At 35.6% G+C, this 22,319-nt stretch overlaps 1 protein-coding gene across 4 annotated transcripts in view; it reads right to left on the reverse strand.

Annotated features, from left to right (window-relative positions):
- Positions 1-21,970, reverse strand: part of Psma8 (proteasome 20S subunit alpha 8) — a 55,703-nt gene extending 33,733 nt beyond the window's left edge. Inside the window, exons 1-3 of one of the 4 annotated variants that reach the window (XM_015482254.1) lie at positions 21,869-21,970; positions 8,711-8,837; positions 86-210 (exon numbers count right to left, since the gene is read on the reverse strand). In XM_015482254.1, the coding sequence (XP_015337740.1) occupies positions 86-210; positions 8,711-8,837; positions 21,869-21,970 (354 nt within the window). Of the gene's footprint in view, positions 1-85; positions 229-8,710; positions 8,838-13,833; positions 13,847-21,868 lie in introns of all 4 variants that reach the window. The other 3 variants (XM_048806609.1, XM_048806608.1, XM_048806611.1) reach the window with 3 other exon arrangements.
- Positions 21,971-22,319: the final 349 nt, after the last annotated feature.

The raw sequence follows: 22,319 nt of genomic DNA on the forward strand, positions 1-22,319 counted from the left end.
TCTATGACAGAACCTAAAATAATGGATTATTACTAGATTAGATATTTTAACTGATTTGAAGAAACCTAATAGAATATTAGCTTACCTGCTTTAAAGTTGCTATGAAGCGAGTTATATATTCTACAGTGACTGGGTCTTCAACTGTAAGCTTATGGCTCTGGCACTCCACCCGGGCTCTGTTTATTACTACTCTAGCATCAGCAGTCAATCCTATAAAAATAGTCAAAATTTTACAAAAATACTTTTTTTCATAATACATATTTTCCTTCTCCAATCAAACCTTTCTTTATAACATCTTTTTTTCTCAATACATGACCTTTATAAAGGAATTATGATATAAGGTGTCACTTAAACATTCTGATTTATTCCCTTTTCAAACTTAATTTGATGCATTCTTTTTTGTAAAGAAAATAGTTTTCAAGATTAATGGTTTAGGGGCTAAGGATGTAGCTCAAAAAAAAAAAAAAAAAAAAAAAAAAAAAGACCCAGACATGGTGGCACACACAATAATCCCAGCGACTTGGGCTCAGCTCCTGTTAAGGCAGGAGGATCACGAGTCAAAGCCAGCCACAGCAAAAGCAAGTTGTTAAGCAAGTCAGTGAGACTCTGTCTCTAAATTAAATACAAAATAGGGCTGGGGATGTGGCTTAGTGGTTGAGTGCCCCCGAGTTCAATCCCCAGTAAAAAGAATGATTTAAACACTAATAATAAGCTAGATTTAATCTCCTGAAAATAAGAGTTTTACTTTATATTGTGAAACATACTTCCACTGAATTAAAACTGCATTTAATAAAACCATATTTTTTTGGCCCAAGATCAAGATTTAAAAATCAAGATGTTGAAACAGAAAAAAAGAAACTTTTTTTCAATGCTGGGGAAAAATACAGGGCCTATAACATGCTGTGCAAGTATTCTACCACTGAGCTACACCCCGACTCTAAATTTTTTATTTTGAGACAGTCTTGCCTCATTGTCTGAGCTTGTCTTGAACTTGCAGTCCTCTTGCCTCAGCCTCCAGAGTAGCCGGGATTATAGGTGTGCACCACTGTACCCAGCCAGAAAAAGAAAACATATGACTTTGCTTTTACAGTATCAAAATGTCTTGTGATTAGTTCTTAATACTTCCATAAGGAAACAGATGTGTTCTATCAAAGGAATAACAAACTGACTACAAACTTCAACTGATAAAATGGTCACAAACATTTGTATTAAAGATTTATTTAGCATTTGACTTTTATTTGGCCATTTTCTTTCCCCACTCTCTTAATACTAACTAGATTGCCAAAAAACCAAAAAACAAAAAACACAGTTTTAGGGCTGGGGATGTGGCTCAAGCGGTAGCGCGCTCACATGGCATGCGTGCGGCCCGGGTTCGATCCTCAGCACCACATACAAACAAAGATGTTGTGTCCGCCAAGAAGTAAAAAATAAATAAATTAAAAAAAAAAAAAAAGAAATCATTGAGGATATAGACTATCAAAAAAAAAACAAACAAAAAAACACAGTTTTATAAAATCTTTCTCACATAACTATCCATCTTTCATGGATTCCCTTCAACAGAGTTTCAAAACCTATTTCTAGAAACCTGAAAGAATCTGAAGACAGATAATATTAGCTAACAATGAAGAAACTGTTCTGAACCTCTGTTTGCAATCCCCCTAACACTCATGTAGGGTGTGAATCATCATCACATACACAGTTAAAGAAAAGAAACCAATTCTCTTCTCTTTGCAAAAGTTATCTAAGATAAAGAAACAGCAAGAGATTGATTAGTTTACCCTACAGATGAAAACTTCAGTCAATTTGCTTGGCATGGTGGCACATACATGTAATCACAGGCACTAGGAAGACTAAGCAGAAGGACTAAAAGTTCAAGGCCAGCCTGGGCAACTCAGCAAGGATCTGTCTTAATTAGTCAATTAATTTAAAGCAATGGGGATGTAGTTCAATGGTAGAACACTTGCCTAGCATACGGGAAACCCTAGGTATAATAGTCGATACTGCAAAAAATTTAAAACAAACAAAAATCTTCAATTAGAAATATAATCAGATATGTAATTTTGTATTGAATCAAATATATGATATGTCAAGATCATTGTATTGTCTTGAGCAACTAATAAAAAAATTTAAAAAAATAAAAAGAAATATAATCAGATATGGTATGCCAAAGTATTTTCTCTTTACAATGTGAAATGTGATACAAAACTAAGTGACATAAAGAAGTAGTAATATAACTGATTCAAGGAAAAAATAATCAGTGATAAATTTGCCAAACTTTATAAATAATATAGTTTTATATGTCTGTTTTGAATATAAGTAGCAATTATATCCATCATTTGGTTAGGCAAAAGAGAACAAATTCTATTTGGGGAAAGCATTTAAAATCATAATTTCATTTTGTTTAAAAGCAAGCCATATATAGAACAAATGAGCTCTCAATTTATTTTAAATTTATACCACATTATCTTGAAAATACTATCATCATATAAAATTTATACAATGGAACTCCATATGATATATAATTTAAAAAGATTCTTTCATTCTTCTGAAGGTTTGTTTCCTAAACATTTAAAGCACAGTATAACAATATCAACAAAATGTCATTTTTTTCAAAGTGAAACTATATTTTTTTTACATATGCTCACTATAAACTAGGAAACAAAAGCTACCATTCCAAAATTCATAAATATAATTATATTATACATGTTCTTCTGTAACTTGCCATTTTATATTATACTTGCTTTATATTATACATGTATATTCATATAAATATAAAATGGATACTTTCTTAAGCTAGTACATATTTTGCCACATCCTTTCTTGTTATTTATTTATTTAGGTACCAGGGATTGAACTTGAGGGTGCTTAACCACTGAACCATATCCCCAGCCCTTTTTATGTTTTATTTTGAGACAGGGTCTTGCTAAGTTGCTTAGGGCCTAGCTAGGTTGCTGAGGCTGGCTTTGACCTCATGATCCTCCTGCCTCAGCCTCCTGAGCCACGGGGATTACAGGCTTGTGCCACTGTACCTGACCTTTTTATATATTAACCATATATGGTACTACTAGTAGTAATAATAATATCTGTTCAACACATGTCAGACATCTTTTTTTTTTTTCTTTTTTTGGTACTGGGGATGAATTCAGGGACACTTTGTCACTGAGCCACATCCCGAGATCTTTTCATTTGTTAGAGACAGGGTCTCACTATGTTGCTTAGGGCCTCACTAAGTTGCTGAGGCAGGCCTGGAACTTGTAATTCTCCTACCTAGCCTCCTGAGTCGCTGGAATTACCACTGTGTGCCCAGACACTATTTCAATGAATCATATGTATTACTCCCTTAATTCTTGTAACAAATCAATGAAGTACTCAAATGGATGAGTAAAGTGAGGAAAGGGGCATTCAAGTACTCTGTCCATAGTACAGGTATAGTAGATAAAGAAGTCTGGCTTTGAACTCAGTGGGAATAAGGACTTCAGAGAGAGAGAGAGAGAGAGAGAGAGAGAATGTGTGTGTGTGTGTGTGTGTGTGTTTTGGTACCAGGGATTGAACCCAGGGGTGCTTAACCAGTGAGCAACATCTCTAGCCCACGTTACTTTTTATTCTGAGACAGGGTCTCACTAAGTTGATGAGGCTGTCTTTGAACTTGTGATCTTCCAGCTTCAGCCTCCAAACTGCTGCGATTACAGGTGTGCTCCAGCATGCCCATTTGTATTGAGGTCTTTTTAAAAAAGTATTTATTTATTTTTTTAGTCGTAGTTGGACACAAAATCTTTATTTATTTTTATGTGGTGCTGAGGATCGAACCCAGGGCCTCACATGTGCTAGGCGAGCATTCTATCGCTGAGCCACAATCCCAGCCCTGTATTGAGTTTTTAAATCAAGAAATATGAGACCTCCAGCTTTGTTCTTTTCTAAGATTGGGCAATTCAGGGCCATTTGAGATTTCGTCAATTTCAAACAGATTTTATTAAAAATATCATTGGGATTTTGATAGGAATGCCACTGAAGCTGTATACTGCCTTGGATAGTACTGGCATGTTCATAATAAATTAAGTCTTCCAATTCATAAATGAGGGGCATTTACTTCTTTGTATCTTCTTTAATTTCTTTCAGCAACATTTCATATTTTTCAGCATAGAAGTCTTTTACCTCCTCAGTTTAATTTTTTCTAAATAGTATCTTATTCTTTTTGATGTTACTGTAAATGAATTCTGTGTATGTGTGTGAATACAGATTGAAACTAGGAATATTCTGCCTCTTAGTACCATCCCCTGTCAGAATTTTGAGACAGTTCCATCTGTCTCAAAATATTTTAAATAAAGAACTAGTAAAGGGTGCTTACTAGTTCTTTATTGGAGACAGTCTCCCTAAGTTGTTACAAGTTGAACTTGTGATCTTTCTGCCTCAGCTTCCTAAGTAAGTAGGATTAAAGGCATGCACCTCTGTGCCTGGCATGACAAAATTTTTAAAAGTTACTATTCAAATTTCTTCTTTTTTTTCTTTGCTGTACTGGGAATTGAACCCATGGCCTTGAGCATGCTAGGATTAATACTCTACGAGAGCATGCACCTGATTTTTTGAGTTTTGATTTTGTGCCCTGCAACTTTGTTCAATTCATTATTTATAACAATATTTTTGTGTGGAATTGATAGAGTTTCTACATATAAGATCACAATGTCTGTAATCTTTTATAATTTGGATGCCTTTCCTTTCTTTTTCATGCCCAACTACTCTGAATAGAACATTCATTACTATATTGAATAGGAGCAGAGAAGAGGCACCCTTGTCTTATTCTTGATTCTGGAAGAAAAGCTTTTCAGTGTTTTACCAATAAGATATGTGGGTTGTTCATATATGATCTTAATTATGTTGAAGTAATTTCCTTTTATTCTGTAGTTATTGAGTGTTTTTTAAAACTTTTTTGTAGTTGTAGATGGACAGCATGCCTTTATTATTACACGTTATTAATATGTGTATTTTTTTATGTGGTGCTGAGGATCGAACCCAGTGCCTCCCATGTGCAAGGCAAGTAATCTGCCACTGAGCTACAGCCCCAGCCCCTATTGAGTGTCTTTTGAGGAGTATAATTTTGAATTTTGTCAAATGCATTTTTCTGTACCAAATGATAAGATCATGTATTTTTTCCTTGAATATTCTTTTCCTGTTAACGTGATGTATTTTATTGATTAGTTTTCTTATGCCAAACCATCCTTACACTCCAAAAATAAATTCCACTTGGTCATGAGGTATGATCCTTTTAATATGTTGAATTCAGTTTGCTAGTATTTTATTGATATTTTCATATCACTGTTCATCAGCAATATTGTTTCTATAATTTTATCTTCTTGTAGTATCTTTGCTTTTGGCATCTTGATAATATTAGTCTCATAAAATTAATTTAGAGGTGTTCTCTTTAATTTTTTGGACAAGTTTGAAAATGATTTATTAATTCCTCTTTAAAATGTTTGGTAGAATTTACCAGTGAAGTCATTAGATCCTGGACTATTCTTTGTTGGGAATCTTTGGTAACTGATTCAATTTCTTTGTTATGCCTATTGAGATTTTAAGTTTCATATTGAGTACTTAAAGGGATCTGTGTGTTTGAAGAAATTTTGTTGGTATACAATAGTACTCTCTTAAAATCCTCTATTTCTCTAAAATTGGCAGTAAAATTCCCCTTTTTTTCTTATTTTGATTGAATAATCTCTTTTTTTTAGTCAATGTAGTAGAGTTGTCAATTTTGTTCACCTTTTCAAAGAACCAATTTTTGGTGTTATTAATATTCTATTATTTTTCTATTCTCTTATTTCACTCTGTGCTGATCTCTATTATTATCTCCTTTTCTAGCTTTGGAATTAGTTTGTCTCATCTTGTTTTTAACATATAGGTTGTTGAGTTAGGTCTCTGTTTTTCAATATAAGTGTTTGCATCTATATTTCCTTTGTAACACTGCTTTAACTCTATTTCCTAAGTAAGGCTGCTGTGTGTTCAGTTATTTATTTCTCTCAAGATACCTGCTAATTTCCCTTGGGCTTTTTTTTTTTTCTCCCACTCCATGGACAATTTAGGAGTTTTCTGCTTACTTTCCATTTATTTGTAAAGTTTTAGGTTTTATTCTTCTGCTACTTATTTCTAGTTTCATTCCATTTTGATCAGAAAAGATACTTCGTATGATTTTTATCTTTTATATTTATTGACTTGATTCCAAAAGGAAATAGGATAAGAGCTACATTTTGCTGAATAAGATTTTTAAACTTCAATATAAAATTCCAGCTTAAAATACACTTAAAGGGGCCCAGGTTGTGGCTCAGTGGTAGAGAGCTTACCAAGCTTGCTGAGGCACTGGGTTCGATTCCTGGCACCACATAAAAATAAAATAAAGGTATTGTGTCCACCTACAACTAAAAAATATTTTTAAAATACACACTTAGAAAATGAGCAAAAACAAAAAAGATAATGTCTTATCCACTGTACAAAGGGAAATAAATAAGCACATGAAAAATATGTTCAACATTATTAACCACGAGGGAAATACAAATTAAAACCACAATTAAATTTTACTACATGCTTATAGGAATTTCTAAAATTAAAAAAAAAAAAAAACTGGGCTGGGCATGGTGGTGCACACCTGTAAATCCCAGTGGCTCAGGAGGCTGATGCAGGAGGATTTCGAGTTCAAAGCCAGCCTCAACAACTTAGCAAGGCCCTAAGCAACTGAGCAAGACCCTGTCTCTAAATAAAATATAAAAAGAAAAGGGGATATGGCTCAGGGTTAAGCACTCCTGGGTTCAATCCCCAGTACCAATAAAAAAATAAATTTAAAAAAATTAAAATTAAAAAACAATTAATGGGCTGGGGATGTGGCTCAAGTGGTAGCGCGCTCGCCTGGCATGTGTGCAGCACGGGTTTGATCCTCAGCACCACATACAAACAAAGATGTTGTATCCGCCGAAAACTAAAAAATAAATATTAAAAAAAACTTCTCTCTCTCTCTCTCACTCTCTCTTTAAAAAAAAATTAACAACACCAAATGCCGTTGAGGATGTAGAAAAAATGAACCATTCATACAATGCTAGTGGGAATATAAGAGTATAGTTACTTTGAAATAAAATTTGGAAGTGTTTTATAAGAATAAGCATGCATTATCATACAATCTAGCAATGATACTCACACAAAAACTATACACAAATGTTCAAAATACTTTATTTGTAATAGGCAAAACCTGGAAGTACTCCAAATGTCCTTCAGTGGCTAAGCTGTTAACAAACTGCAATACATTCATACCATAGGATACTACTCAGAAATAAAAGAGGAAAGTATAATTGATATATACAATAACTTGCTTGGATGAATTGTAAGAAAATTATGCTGAATGAAAAAAGACCACTGAAAAAGCTATATACATCATATGATTTTATTCATATGACATTCTGAAAATGACAAAATTTGAAAATAGAAAGTAGACTTGTGGGGGCCGGGGCTATGGCTCAGTGGTAGCACACTTGCCTAGCATGTGTAAGGCACTGGGTTCCATTCTCAGCACCACACATAAATAAATAAAATCAGGACTATCAACAACTAAAAAAAATAAATTGAATTTAAAAAACATAGATTAGTGGCTTCCAGAGGTCAAAGATGGGGAGAAGGAATACCATAGGTAGTATTTTGTGATAGAAGAGTTTGTGTATCTTAACAGTGGTGGTAACTACATGAACCTATACTTGTGGTAAGTATAACTACAAATATGCACATACACATGCAAATGAATGCATATAAAACTGGTGAAATCTGTAAAAACTCTTTAAATATACAAATAAGAATTTATGGGTTTTGAAGGTATGACCATTGAGAGAGACTGGGTAAAGTTAAAGTGAACTTTCCTGAGATTTTTGGAAACTCTTTGGGAATCTATAAGTATTTCAAAATAAAAAGTTGATAGTTAGAAGGTGCAGTGTCACACACCCGTAATCCTAGTGGCTTGGGAGACTGAGGCAGGAGGATCACAAGTTCAGAGCCAGCCACAAGCAACTTAGAGAGACCCTGTCTCAAACTAAAATAATAAAAAGGGGGGCTGAGGCTGGGCTCAGTGGTAGCGCACTTGCCTGGCATGTGTGACACTGGGTTTGACTCTGAGCACCATATATAAAGAAACACAATAAAGATTTATCAACAACTAAAAAAAATAAAATAAAATTTTTTAAAAAATGAATAAGGCCAGAGATGTGACTCAAGGATTGAGCACCTCTGGGTCCAATCTCCAGTATCCGCCCCACCCCCCAAAAAAGTTTATAGTAGCTAGGTATATAGTTTAATGTTAGAGTGCTTACCTACCATGCATAAAGTCCCGAGTTTAATCCCTAGCACTACAAGAACAAAACAAAGCGCGTGTGCGCGTGCGCACACATACACATACACACACAACACACACACACACACACACACAGCTTAAAAGGAGAACTGCTCCCTAAAGTTCTAAGGAGTTAAAATACTTCTTCTAACATTTATGCTTTATTATCAAAGCATTATCATAAATCTCAGTTTATAAAGTCATAATTTTCTTTTACAAATGTTATATTGTTTGTTTTCAATAAGATATAAAGTATAACTATATATACTGCATATATACAGCAAATTGCAGTAGTAGGGTCAACTGTGTTGCCCCACTGCACTAGAATACTATGCATCATTATTGTTGGTCCATAAGTACCTGCAAAAGCCATGCAGACGTGATCATCAAGAGCACAAATTTTCCTCACAGTTCTTTCATCTTGAAGTTTAGCAACAGATTTTTTTTCTACTCCAAGCACAACTATATTGGTGCCTCTAATTCCAACCTGTTGAGTCATTAAAAAAACAGTTAATTTGAAACTTAAGACTGACAAGTTATTCTAATAAATGACTTTTCTTTAAGTATTCAATAAAATGAGAAAAGCAGACTTCTAGGAAAAGAGTTGCATAGATACTAGCTTATGGGAGGCCCATTCCCTAAACTCAAAGCAAAGAAGATAGATAGGTAGAAATTGCAAAGAAAACACCACCACTGAGAAACTACATGAACACCCTAATCATACACAACGCAATTGAAAAAGTACTATCTAATTACAGTACAATTTTAACTAAAAGAAGATGGTAATCCATGTAAATTCCTTATAGAGTGGCAGTACCAGAACTGATAATGAAAGTAGTAAAAAAAACAAAACCTGAAGTATACAAAATTCTGCAAAAGCTCTCTCATGTATCTCACAATTTGGAGGGATAGAAATTGGAGGTTGTTGTAGCTCCACTCCAAATACACATGTTGAAATCCTGATCCCCAAAGTGATAATATTAGGAATTCGGGCCTCCGGGAGATAATTAGTTCATAAGAGTGGAGTGCTCACAAATTGGATTAGTGCCTTATAAAAAGATCCAAGGAAGCTCATTTGCTTCTTCTACCGTGTGAGGACAAAGCAAGTAGGGACCATCTGTGATGTAGGAAAGAGGTCCTCATTGGACACCAAATTGGCCTTGATATTAGACATCTCAGTCTCTGGAATTATGAGAAATAAACTTCTTAGTTTATAAACTAATCAGTTTATGGTACGTAAAGCCAAATGTGATGACATTAAAAATGCTTTATATAACAATGCAAAGAGGTGTTCTCTGAATCAGCATTTTTGAAGTATAAGTACACAACAGATTAAATAGAAAGACAGACTGAGATTAAATCTTTCAGTTAAGTAAAACATAGACAATTTATCAAGGCATTTGCTTTTATTGTTCCCTCATTTCATTTAAATCTGTCAGTTTATCCAAGAGACCTTCCCTAACCATCCTAAGATGAGCAATGCTCTCTGCATATCCCATCCTCATCGAATGGACAAATGTTTAACTTTATATACTATAGGTACTCTTCTCATGGACATTATAACAATTTAACATACGTTATGACTCAAAAACATCCCAGTATATTCCCCAGATTAAAACAAATCAAATGAAATTTATTGATCATAAGTTATTTTTATAACTCTCACCTAAATAATTTAACTCCCAAGGCAGATTATTTAGAAAATGCTGATAATAAATATATTAATATTAAAGTCTTTGGGATATGGCCCAAATTATGCCCAGGAGAAAATTCATTATCTTACGTTTCTAATTAAATAAGAAAAAAATTAAAAATTAAGTAATAAAGCATTCAAAAAGTACAAAAAGAAATTCAAATATTTAAGCTTAGCTAAAAAGGAAAAATAAAGAAGCAAAAATGAATGTTTAAGGAGAAAACAATAAAATTGATAAATAATACCAAGAGTTTTTTTTAAACAAAAGAAATCTCTCTATTAATCTAACCATGAGGACAGAATAAAAGAAATGTATTCAGGGGCTGGGGGTGTAGCTCAGTGGTAGAATATTTGCCTCGAACGGGTAAGGCTGCCTCACACGGTAAGGCACTGGGGGTTTAGTCCTCAGCACCACATAAAAATACATCAATCAATCAATAAAAGGTTAAAAAAACTATTTTAAAATGTATTCAAATGTGAAAAAGTAGCAATTTAAAAATTATAGCTCTAATTTAATAAACTTGAAAATCTGAAAAGGATGACAGGGAAAAAATAAATTGACTCCAGAAAAGACATGGCTGGGGTTGTGGCTCAGTGGTAGAGTGAGGCCCTGGGTTTGATTCTCAGCACCACATAAAAATAAATAAAATAAAGGTATTGTGTCCAACTACAATTAAGAAATAATTTTTTTGAGAGAGAGAGAGAGACAGAGAGAGAGAGAGAGAGAGAGAGAAAGAGAGAGAGAGAGAATCTTTTAATATTTACTTTTTGGGGGACAAAAACATCTTTATTTTTATGTGGTGCTGAGGATTGAACCCAGCGCCCCGTGCATGCCAGGCAAGTGCGCTACCGCTTGAGCCACATCCCCAGCCCAGGGATTTAGGAAAAAAAAAATACAGACACCTTAGTCTTGCTAATAAATATGGATAATATTCAGAAAAAAGTATTGTTCTTCAAAAATAAGTATGAGATTTGGAGGACTCAATGGTGAATTCTTTTAATTTTCTGTTCTAAGTAATTCCTAAGCTATTTAAATTATTCTATGTTAAAGTTAAAACTATAGTAATACAATTATATTAAATATAGAAACAAATGTAAATAAGAAAACTTACAAAGGTATCTGATAAAATTCAACATCCATACCTAATTTACTAACAACATAAAAACAGAAGACTATATTCCACATGATTAAATTTGTCACAAACTAGAAACCAGATTAATTTTTCTGATTCATCTCAGAAAATGAATCTCTATCTGCTCAACTGTTTAAACAAATGCCCAGTTGCTATGTGTAGTAGTCAGTTTTTTGTTATTTTAATAAAATATCTGAGATAATTAACCTATGAACAGAAAAGGTTTACTCTGATTCATGGTTTTAGAGATTCCAGTCCAAGTTCAGGTGGACTCATCATTTTGGGTTTCTGATGGGGGTGCTAGATGGTAATGGTGGGAAGCAAATAGGGAGCAAACTACTCACATCGTGAGCCAGGAAGCAAAAGAGAAAAGGAAGAGGAAAGAGATCAGGATCCCATGATCTCCTTCAAAGGCACAATTCCAGTGACCTAAGTACCTCCTACAATGTTCTACCTCCTAAAAATTCCACCATCGCCCAAAAGAGACCAAAAGTAAACACATGGGTAGGGGGGTGACATTCAATATTCAACTATTAGCACCATCCTTTATCACTCTCTGTCCCTCCCGATCCTTTTTCACAATTACCAAGCGTCCAAGAGTCTGTCCATTTTACCTACAGAAACTATCTACTACTTTCTATCATCAATGCAGTAAAAGCAACTACCATTTTCATCATCAGGCTACTGCAACAGCCTAACAAGATTTCTCAGTTTTTACTCTCGTTTCCCGACTATCTGAATCCACACAGTCCCCACTGGACCTTCATGCAGTTTCCATAAAGCAGCCAAGGTGGGCATTTTAAAACATCAACAGAGTCAGATTATGTTCCTATTGACTTCCCTTCCACAATCTGCCAAGGCGCTTAGTTATCTGACCCCTGCATGTGTCTCCAACAGCATGTCATATTCTTCCTTATTCATCAAGTGCCAGCCAAACTAGTGTGTTTTCTTCCTCCATGTCTTCATGTGTTACATTCCTTCTACCTGGAACACTTATCTCTCAACTTAAATTTTAGCTCAAAAAGTCCTTCTCTTAAAAAAAGTTCTTTTCTTCTAATCAACAAATTTATAATTATTTGCTTATTATAGTTATCTTTCTAAACATTAATTCTGCAAAGGCAAGGAAACCATGAGCTGAATCTAGAAAGTGCAACATTCTACAAATCAATTAGCCCAGTCTCTTTAAGTCAAGGCATAAGAATAGGGGAAGATGTTGTTCAATAATAAAACAGAAATATTTAACAGCTAAGTGCTATAAAAAGATATTTTGTGAGCAATTAGAAAAATCAGAACACAGGCTATTATAATATATTAAACAGTTATCATTAATTTCACTCATAGTGAGAATGGTTTTAAGAAACATCTTTATATTTTAGAGAAATATACTGAAATGTAATGATTATCTAGGATTTGTTTTTAAATACTTCACCCAAAAATAAATTTCATTCTGAAGCTGACACCTACATAAAAATTAATTCAAAGTGGATCGCAGATTTAAATATAAGATGTAAAATAATAAAATTTTAGAAAAAAATAGAAAAACTTTGGGATCTAAAGCTAGGCAATAATTCTTAGATTTGATACCAAAAACATGAACTACACAAAGAAGAAATTATAAATCTTCTTTGAAGTTACAATTTATCCATGAAGTTCTATGAAAAAATGATGAAAATATATGCAACAGACTGGGAGAAAATATTTGCAAAACACATATCTGAAAAGGACTAGTATCTAGAATATGTAAAGAACTGTCAAATATCAATAGTACAAAAATAAGCCATTCATTAGAAAATGCTCAAAAGATGCATTTCAACAAAGAAGACAGATGGCAAATAAGTACATGAGAATATGTTCAACCATCTATCATTAACCATTAATGTCCAACTTAGTTAATTTAATTAAAACCACAGATACGAGCCACTACACACTTATCAAGATGATTAAACCAAAAAACAGTAACACCACCAAATGCTGGCAAGGATGTAGGGAAACTAGATAACTCATACATTGCTAGTAGGAGTGTAAAACTATGTAGTTACTGTAGGAAACCATTTGGCAGTTTCTTATAAACTACCCAAGCAATTACACATAACATGCACACTGAGGCACTTATACCAGAGAAACAAAAACTTGTTTTCATGCTTTGGCTTCCTTTCTAGGGATTGTTCTATCACTAGGAAAGGATCAATGCCATCAATGTGCTGCTTTCCTCTTTACTCCCTCTTCCCAGGCCACACTATTTGGGGGTTTGTCATTTTCCATATATAATATTAAATGTGTAAGAGATTTAAGGCTATCCTTTGATTTTTCTTAACCAATTCACACCTGTGATTATTGTTACCATACACTCTGGATTCTAAATCGCACTTTAAAAGTTAAGCTCAGTTAAATGTAAACCTTTGGAGAACACTTTGCCAAGTTGGTGTTCTCCAAACTAAAAGTTATGTGTAGCAAAAGTCTTGGGTTTGTATGGAAATAACAAGTTTTGTTGGTATTTATTCATGTATTTGATGTTTTAGAGTTGGATAAAATAAACTATTGCCAATAAGTTATAGATATAATTTTTGTGTTATTCTTCACACTGGAATTAGATTTCAAATTTTTTTGGAAGGTATTAAGGAGTGTTGAGAGCCACAGCCTAAGGGGCCCCAGCAAACTTCCAGCTGCCAGCTGATAATTGGCTCACAGAGGCCCCAGCAAACTTCTAGCTGCCAACTGATTGGCTCCTCTGCGGTGATGCTCATTGGGCTGTTTCCCTGCCCTTTCAGACCACGGAGCTGCTCATTGGGGGACTTTTTTTTGGCTCTGCCCACCGCCACCCAGCCAATCAGCCTCAAGAGCAGGAGGAGTGGGGGAGGTTGAGAGGCTTGTGGGAAGCCGGTGGTGGCAGTTGGGCTTTGAAGGTTTTTCCTGAGGAGCTGTGTGTTTTGGTGTGTGTGTTCTAAAAATAAAGTTTGTTTCTTTTGACAAGTGGCTCCTGAATTGTGCCCCGCCAGACTGCAGCAAAGGAGAGTCTGATTTAAAGGTGATATTGTAAAACATGGAAGCATTCTTCCATTCTTTCCATAAAAAGAAAGTTAAAAGCTCTTCTTTCTTTGATGTATCAGACATAATATTGTATTGTGTTATTTGTGAAGAGCCCCTCCCTACCTGAGATAGGGCTCTGGCTCCCACCTTACAACATGTTAGAATGGCTCCAAAATAGGCTAGACTTCAGCTCATTTAAAAGTTTTGTTTAAAAGATTGATTTCTGTTGTAAAGATTACAGTGATCTCAAATAGGGGATATAATATATAACTAAGTAAAGGTTCAAGATTTTCAAAATTTATTTTCACACAAAGCCTGCATAAATAAAACTATAAAATGTTTTCATACTATGAGATACTATTTATATAACATTTCTTTTTTTTTCTTTGTGTGTGTGTGTGTGTGTATGTGTGTGTTAGTTACTGGGAATTGAACCCAGTGGGTCTCTACCATTGATCTACATCACCAATGCTTCTTTATTTTTCATTCTGAAACAAGATCTCACTACATTACCCAGACTGGCCTTGAAATTTCGATCCTCCTAACTCAGCCTCCAAAGTTTCTGGGATTACAGGTGTGTGCCACTGTGATCTGCCTACGTAATATTTCTGAAATGGCAAAATTTTAGATATGGTGGACAGATGAATGCTGCCAGGGGTTAAGACATGATGAGAAGGATATGATGACTAGATATACAAATGTACATATACAATAAGATCTGATACAACTTTATATACACATTAGTACAAAGAAAACTGAAGAAATCTGAATAAAATCGGTGGTGTATCAATTACAATAACCTGGCTGTGTTTTTATTTTTAAGTTGTAGATGGACACAATACCTTTATTTTATTTATGTATTTTTAGGTGGTGCTGAGAATTGAACCTAGTGCCTCACATGTGTGAGACAATGAGTCATGGCTCTACCACTGAGCCATGACCCCAGCCACTGTGTTATTTTTACTATAGTTTTGCAAAATGTTATCATTGGCAGAAAATGGGTAAAGCATGCAAAGTCTTTCTCTATGTATTGTTCCTTAAAACTACATGTGAATTTATAAGTACTGCAATAAATATTTCAATTTTAACAAACTCCAGGGCTGGGAGCTAGGAGGTGGAATGCTTGCCTAGCATGCACAAAGCCCTAGGTTCAATCCTAGGCACACCAAAAAAAAAATAACAACAACAAAAATCCCACAAAATTCCAATAGAAAGAGAAATGAGTTTAACTGGAAGCAAACTGGTAAAATGTCGATAACTTTAACTATTGAAGCTGGGTGATGGACATAGAGCAGAAATTCATTTTTCTATTATGTCTTTTAAAAAAATATTTTATTTTAGTTGTAGCTGGACACAATACTTTTATTTTATTTTTATGTGGTGCTGAGGATTGAACCCAGCGCCCCACATGTGCTAGGCAAGCGCTCTACTGCTGAGCCACAACCCCAGCCCTCTATTATGTCTTTATGTATTTAAAATAATCCATAATAAAAGGTTAAAAATAAACTTCAAAACAAGTAAACCTCAACTTTCTCTATTAGCCCTTTCTCACCAACATTTAAACATATTCTAGTCTCTCTTAAACATAATCTTAAAAATTCACTCCACTTTAATCCAGCTTTTTTCCCCCCTCAACCCCGCCAAAGTCACATATTGTCATCTTCTCTCAGCTCACAGCAACCTGATTTCTATCTCCTATCTCCTCTGAGAGTTCAGACACAAGTCATTAAGGTCCTTCAAGGCACAGGCTATCCTCCCAAAGGAAGATGAATAGTACTCAAGAATTTTCATTTATTCAAACTTAACATAAGTGTTAAGAATGGGAGAGAAATGATACACTTCAAAATTATAATCTCCAGGAAAGATAAATTTCCTCAATTCTAAACAGGTATATTTCACTGCCTCACAGTCTCTGTGTGTCAGGAATCTGAACATCTTTTAGCCAGAGGGCTCTGGAACTCACAAGGCTGCAATCAAGTTGTGCCCCAGGACTGCGTTTATCTCATGGCTCCATTGGAAGAGGAACCATTTCCAAGCTCACACATATCATTGCTGGCAAGATCTAGTTTCTCCTACACTGCTAGATTAAGAGTCTTGGTACCACACTGAATTTTGAGCAGATGTTTCTCTCAGGTCCACTGCCATGTAGTTCCCTTGGTAGGGCAACTAACAACATAAGAAGCTGGGTTCTACGACAGTGAGCTAGTAAGAGAGCAAGTAATGGCAAGCAAAAGTGAATCATCTCTTCATAATCTAATCTCTGAAATGACATTTCATCAATTTTGCATATTTCATTCCTTCAAAGTCACTCATTACAGGGGCTGGGGTTAAGCTTAGTGGTAGAGCACTTGCCTAGAATGCTTGAAACCCTGGGTTAAATCCTGGAACCACACACATAAATAAATGAATGAATGAATGAATGGGGATTTAGTGGTAGAACACTTGCAAGGGGTTCATTCCCAGGACTGAAAAAAATTAAATCATAAGATTCATCCCACACCCAAGGAGGGGCATGAAAAACCAGGAAGTAGGGATCAGTGGAGGCCATTCTGGAAGTGCTCAGACATATCTCAATTTCAGGAAGACCAAAAATATTATATTCCTGCTCAAACTTGGTGCTTCACATTATTTAACAAAAAGACAACACTATTAACTTAGTGGTCAACCCCCCAAACAAACAGAAGCAGCATCTTTGACTCTTCCGTCTCCAATACCTCTTTTTACCCCCTCCCACCACTAGCAAACACCATCCAAATAATCATCACATCCAATACTGCTGACATCTCTTTGGAATCTGCTTTATTTCCATTTCTGCATCAACCCTAGCAAAAACTAGTAACATCTTTCATCTACACTATCTCCATAGTATCCTATTTCCCTGCTTCTAGTTATAATTTCATCCAATCTACAGATCACAATGTAGTATGAGAAATCTTTGGAAAATGAAATGAAAGAGGAGAGAGTGTATGCACACAAGCACACAAGAGAGTAAAATGAAAACCTCAATGTGCCATTCTTCTACTTAAAACTTTACAGGTAGGGACCATTTCTCACTAAGCAAATCAAGACAGGACAAACTTGGACAAGAGGATCTATGAATTATAATATTTATTCTTTGCATGTTGTCCTTTAGCACTTCTAAATAGAGATTTTCTCTCTATAGAAGCAAACATGGCCACCAGCATCTTGAACGCATATCCCAACAGCTCTCCCACAGAATAAAAGTTACCATTATCTCTAGTCAGAATTAACTCCCGAAGGTGGACTTACAGCACTGAGTCATGTGCTCATGACTGTGGCCAGGAGGAAAGAAATTATGATGACTCTACCTGGCTTATGTGAGTACCTATGAGGTTGGATAAGTGTACTCATGCTACTAGAAGGATAGAATAGCAATAATCTAGAAAGTTACAGTAGTCACATCAAACCCTTTTAGGCCTCTTATCTCTCAGGATCAAATATATTCTACTAAAACAGTTTTAAAAGTATTCCATGATCTGGCTCTGGTTTCTAGCTTCTTGTCTTCATATATTTCCATTACTTCACAATGTTAAGTGTCCTCCAGTTCACAGAACACAGATGTCTTCTGCTACTGGTCCTCCCACATGCTATTTCCTTTGTCTAAAATATTCTTCACTTTTTTCCTTTTTTAAATATCACTATCTCAATGGGGCTTCCTTTATACCTAGAATTCCCATAATTATATTCAATATATCCAATATGATATTCTCTATTACTATATTCATTATTTATTCATTTTCTCAATCATCTAACCTTCCTACTAAATAGCAAATTCTATAATAAAATACTGGGGTTCAACACCCAGTTTAGCATGTTAAATGTCTTAAAGAAATATCTTAAAGAAATAAGTAAATGTGCTTAAAGAATCATAGACAAAATTGAACTGAAGGAAAAAGAGAAAAACCAAAAGAACAGTAAATAATGATGTCTTCAATTTATTAAGTACTTTCTGTGAACTAGGCACTATGCAAGATGCTTAACATGTATTACCCCAACTCTCACATCAACCCTAGGAAACAGGCATTATTCTGATGTCTATTTCCTACTAAAGACATTGAACCTCAGAGAAATTAATTGCCTTAAGCAACACACATCTATTTCCATATTCATGATAATGACAGCTTATTGATATACAAATATTTACTGAACAGAGTGACTTTGAAACTAGAAAAATGTAAGTATGAATATGGACTCCTTCAACTTCTGACTGGTACTTTCAGCAAACTATGAGAGCTTCCAAATCATGTTTCTCACAAATGTAAAAAGGTGGTTAAATGCTGTCCTTAATACCAGATGTGGTACATAAAATGCCTGTTACAAAATACTGCTTCAATGTTAGTTCCTTCCTAGTACTTATACTGTGCAGCAGAATATAAAACAGAAATTACACCATTTAGAACCTCAAAGATCTTACTATCCGGTTGATGAGATTATTTTATTAAATATTCTTGAAATTAAATAGAATCTGATGTGAAACAGTAAACATGTACAACACCCAGCAGTACAGATTATAAAGTCAGAAAAAGAAAATGATCCACAATGAGTGTGTGAATTAGAAAAAGCTTTCATGAAGGAAGAGAAATGTGTGGAGACTCTTAAAGTATAAGTAAGGGCTGAGAAGGTAGCTCAGCAAGAGGATGTGTGCTTAGTATGTGCAAGGCCCCTGGGTTCAATGCCCAACACTGCAAACAACCACCATCACAAAGTTAAAGGGATATGTAAGATGTACAACAGTAGACAGAAAGGTGTTTTCCCCTCTTCCTCCTCACAGGGGAAGAAGCCTATATTAATGAAATCAAGGAACTGCTCTTCAATTAATGAAGGCAGATTTAAAACAAACAAACAACAACAACAAAAAAAACCTAGGCATGGTGGCACAAGTTTTAATCCCAGCTGCTCAGGAGGGTGAGGTAGGAGGATGACAAATTTAGGGTCAGCCTAGACATCTTAGTAAGATCCTGCTTCAAAAATAAAAAATAAGATGTATCTCAGTGGTAGAGCACTCCTGGGTTCAATTCTCAACACTAGGGGGGAAGAAAAGAAGAGACAGAGAGAAGGTGGATAAGGATTATGGAAAACTTTGATGGCAGAATTGTGGAGCTGAGATTCATAAAAGAAAGAAATATGAAGCCAATTAAGAATTGGGGGTCAGGGAAAGGACAGACTGAGGATTGATAATAAATCTTGTATTTTTTTCCACAGAAATATCGTGGTTCACTTTTTTCCCTAAGAAGGAAGGTAGTACTTCTCCAAAATAATATTCAACATATTTTGCATTTAAAGAAAAGGAAACTAAAACCAAAAAAAAAAAAAAAAAATCCAACAGCTTTCTCACCCCACTTCATGCTGTCAGGTAACCATCTAGAGAGGAGAACCCAAGCCCTCTAAGTATGGCCTATATAAGTTTTGTATTACTAAACAATATCACATGTACATACTGGCCAAAATTGGCCAATCCTGGTTTATTTGTAATTCTTCATATTAACTGTTGTTTATAGACATACTAATTTACAACCTCTTTTAATAAACAAGTGCCGGTATAAACTTTACCCTATGCAAAAGGTCATAGCACCCTCAAGGAAACACAATGAATAACTTCATACAAAGATGCAAATTATAATTTCAGAATCCTGAGACAAAATTCTCATCCTTCCAATGTATCTTTAAAAATGCCCACTATAGGTATTTTTATATCCTTACCCTTTTACAGCTCATTACAAAGGAACTATCAATCAGTTCTATAGCATTCTTAAAACATTTTAAATGAGCCAATGTGGTTTCTTATTACACCCCAGTCTTCTCCCATTATACCCTTTATTTTAGGCTCTAAAACTTGGGCATTATTTTCTAACCATATGCTACATGTCATGCTGGGGATTATATAACTTTTGTTTTTATCAAAATGGTACCCTTTTGGTTTAAGCTACATCAGGCTTTTCTTAAATTTACAATTCTAAAAAAATTACTTATAAAACAGAAGCTAAACTAGTGGGCCTAATTAAATAGAAAAATACTTTAAAATGATTCTGCTTTCTAATGTTATTTTTGCCCCATCATATTTGATAGATTTATAATGAAAGTGAATTATTTCCTTCCATTATCAAGTGGGTAAGAAAAGTGAGAGTAAAGACACTTGTAGACTCAGAAATGCTGTGTATTCTCATAGCTACTGTCTAATTTCCAAAACATACAACAAACATGCTCATGAAATTTTAGATATTTTTTAAAAATCAGATCCTTTTAAATTCATAGGCTAGATCTTGAAAGTTTGGGGATAATAGATCTTTGGTCACCAGGGCACTTTTGTCCTTTTTAATTTTTATAAATCACTAAGCTTACTGAATGTAGTTAAAATTTGGCAGCAATATTACTGCTACCTTGAGTATTTGAAAGTTTTTCAGTAATGTGGTACCTAAGTCTAACAAAGTATAATCTCTCATGAAACTTCCATTATCACTTAAAAATAACAACAAAGGTGGCAAAAAGTGGAGATTCTTGGGATTTTGAGCCTCTAAAAGGCCACCAAATATTGGGGTGGAAATTTTGGTACAATTATTTTTCATGGATGTATCTGGACTACCATTTTTAGCTGTTTCCTCACGAATAAGAGTTTAATATTATGTAGGTTTAAACCATACAAAAGGAAAATTTTAATATGGGTGAGGGAAGGTACTGTGGATTAAACCCAGAGGTGCTTTATTACTTAGCTACATTCCTGGTCTAAGTGCCTTGCCTAGCATCTGGGTGGCCATTTTAAGGTTTTCCCGTCCTAGGGTTTTTCAGAGAAAGGCTCACCACTCCCTCAAACCAATCCAACCCTGCAGCGCCTGCATTCTTTCCCCAGCCAAGGGCATATCACCACTCCCTCCTACCAATCCCACTCTTAATCGTCCACATCAGGACCCTCCCTATCCGGCTCTGCATTCCTGAGCCACCCCCATAAATCTCCAACCCCAAGCCCGCCTGGCCTCCCGCGGGCTATGGACTGATGCCCTTTGTCACCTCTGACAAACTCTCCTGTGTATCTCCACCTGGTCTCCGTCTTTCATTTCTCGCTGGCCCATCCGGGTTCCCCGCTTTCCTGTCTCCTAGCTCTTTTTAATTTTCAGACATGATCCCTGCCTAGGACTTCTCTGAATTACTGAAGCTCGCCTTGAACTTGGGATCCTCCTGCCTCAGCCTCCTTAGTGGCTGGGATTGCAAGCGCCCACCACAGGGTCTGGACCCCTTTTTAATTTTTATGATGATTTAAACAACGGCTTCCCCCATAAAGGTACCGTTAGGTTTCCCATGATTCTGTGAATTCCTGAGGCAGTGGGCTATGCGCATTCAGGTTAGCTGTGCTAGCCTTATTTACGGTCAGACACAGAATTAATACACGTTGGGGTCCAGGTTATCAAACACAACTAGTCTTTGGTCTATAACTATCTTTAAGCAAAAATCAATGAAATCTACCAGATTTTACTCCGCCCAAATCTCAGAAGTAGCATCTCCTTAAATAAAAAAATTTTTAAAAAATTAAAAAAAAAAAAAAACACTTTCCACAAGTGCCGGACTCTCCCCAACACTCAAGCACTAAACTGGGGCAGTGCCGGGCGGCCTGCCAAGACCCAGGGGAATGAAAGTCGGGAAGTCGCTGCTCACCGCAGTGGATCCCTTCTTCACTGCTTCCTGGGCATATTCCACTTGGAAAAGGTGTCCGTCTGGGGAGAAGACGGTGATCGCCCGGTCATACCGAGACGCCATCACATTAAAAGTAAGATTCCCGCGGAGCCTAAGACGCTACCAGAGGTACACGAGGCTGGGAACCGCTCGCACCACCACGTGCCGGCTCCCGGAAGTGCTCACGCACGCCCCGGGCCTGGACTGGCCTCCCAGAAGTCTTTGTGCCCACGCCTTTGGCTCCCTCCCAGAAGTCCTCGCGCCCGACGGTCTAGGTGACCCCAGCCTCTTCCTTTCCCTTCTTGTCTCATAAATCTCCCAGATTGCCACCAGTGTAAACCTGGGCGTGGTGACTGCTCACTGATTTATAAAAATGATATGCAAGATTAAGGGCTTAAAGATAAGATCTTCAAAGGTCAGATATTTTTGTATG

This window comes from Marmota marmota, unplaced genomic scaffold, assembly GCF_001458135.2.
Source record: "Marmota marmota marmota unplaced genomic scaffold, marMar, whole genome shotgun sequence".
Taxonomy (NCBI): domain Eukaryota; kingdom Metazoa; phylum Chordata; class Mammalia; order Rodentia; family Sciuridae; genus Marmota; species Marmota marmota.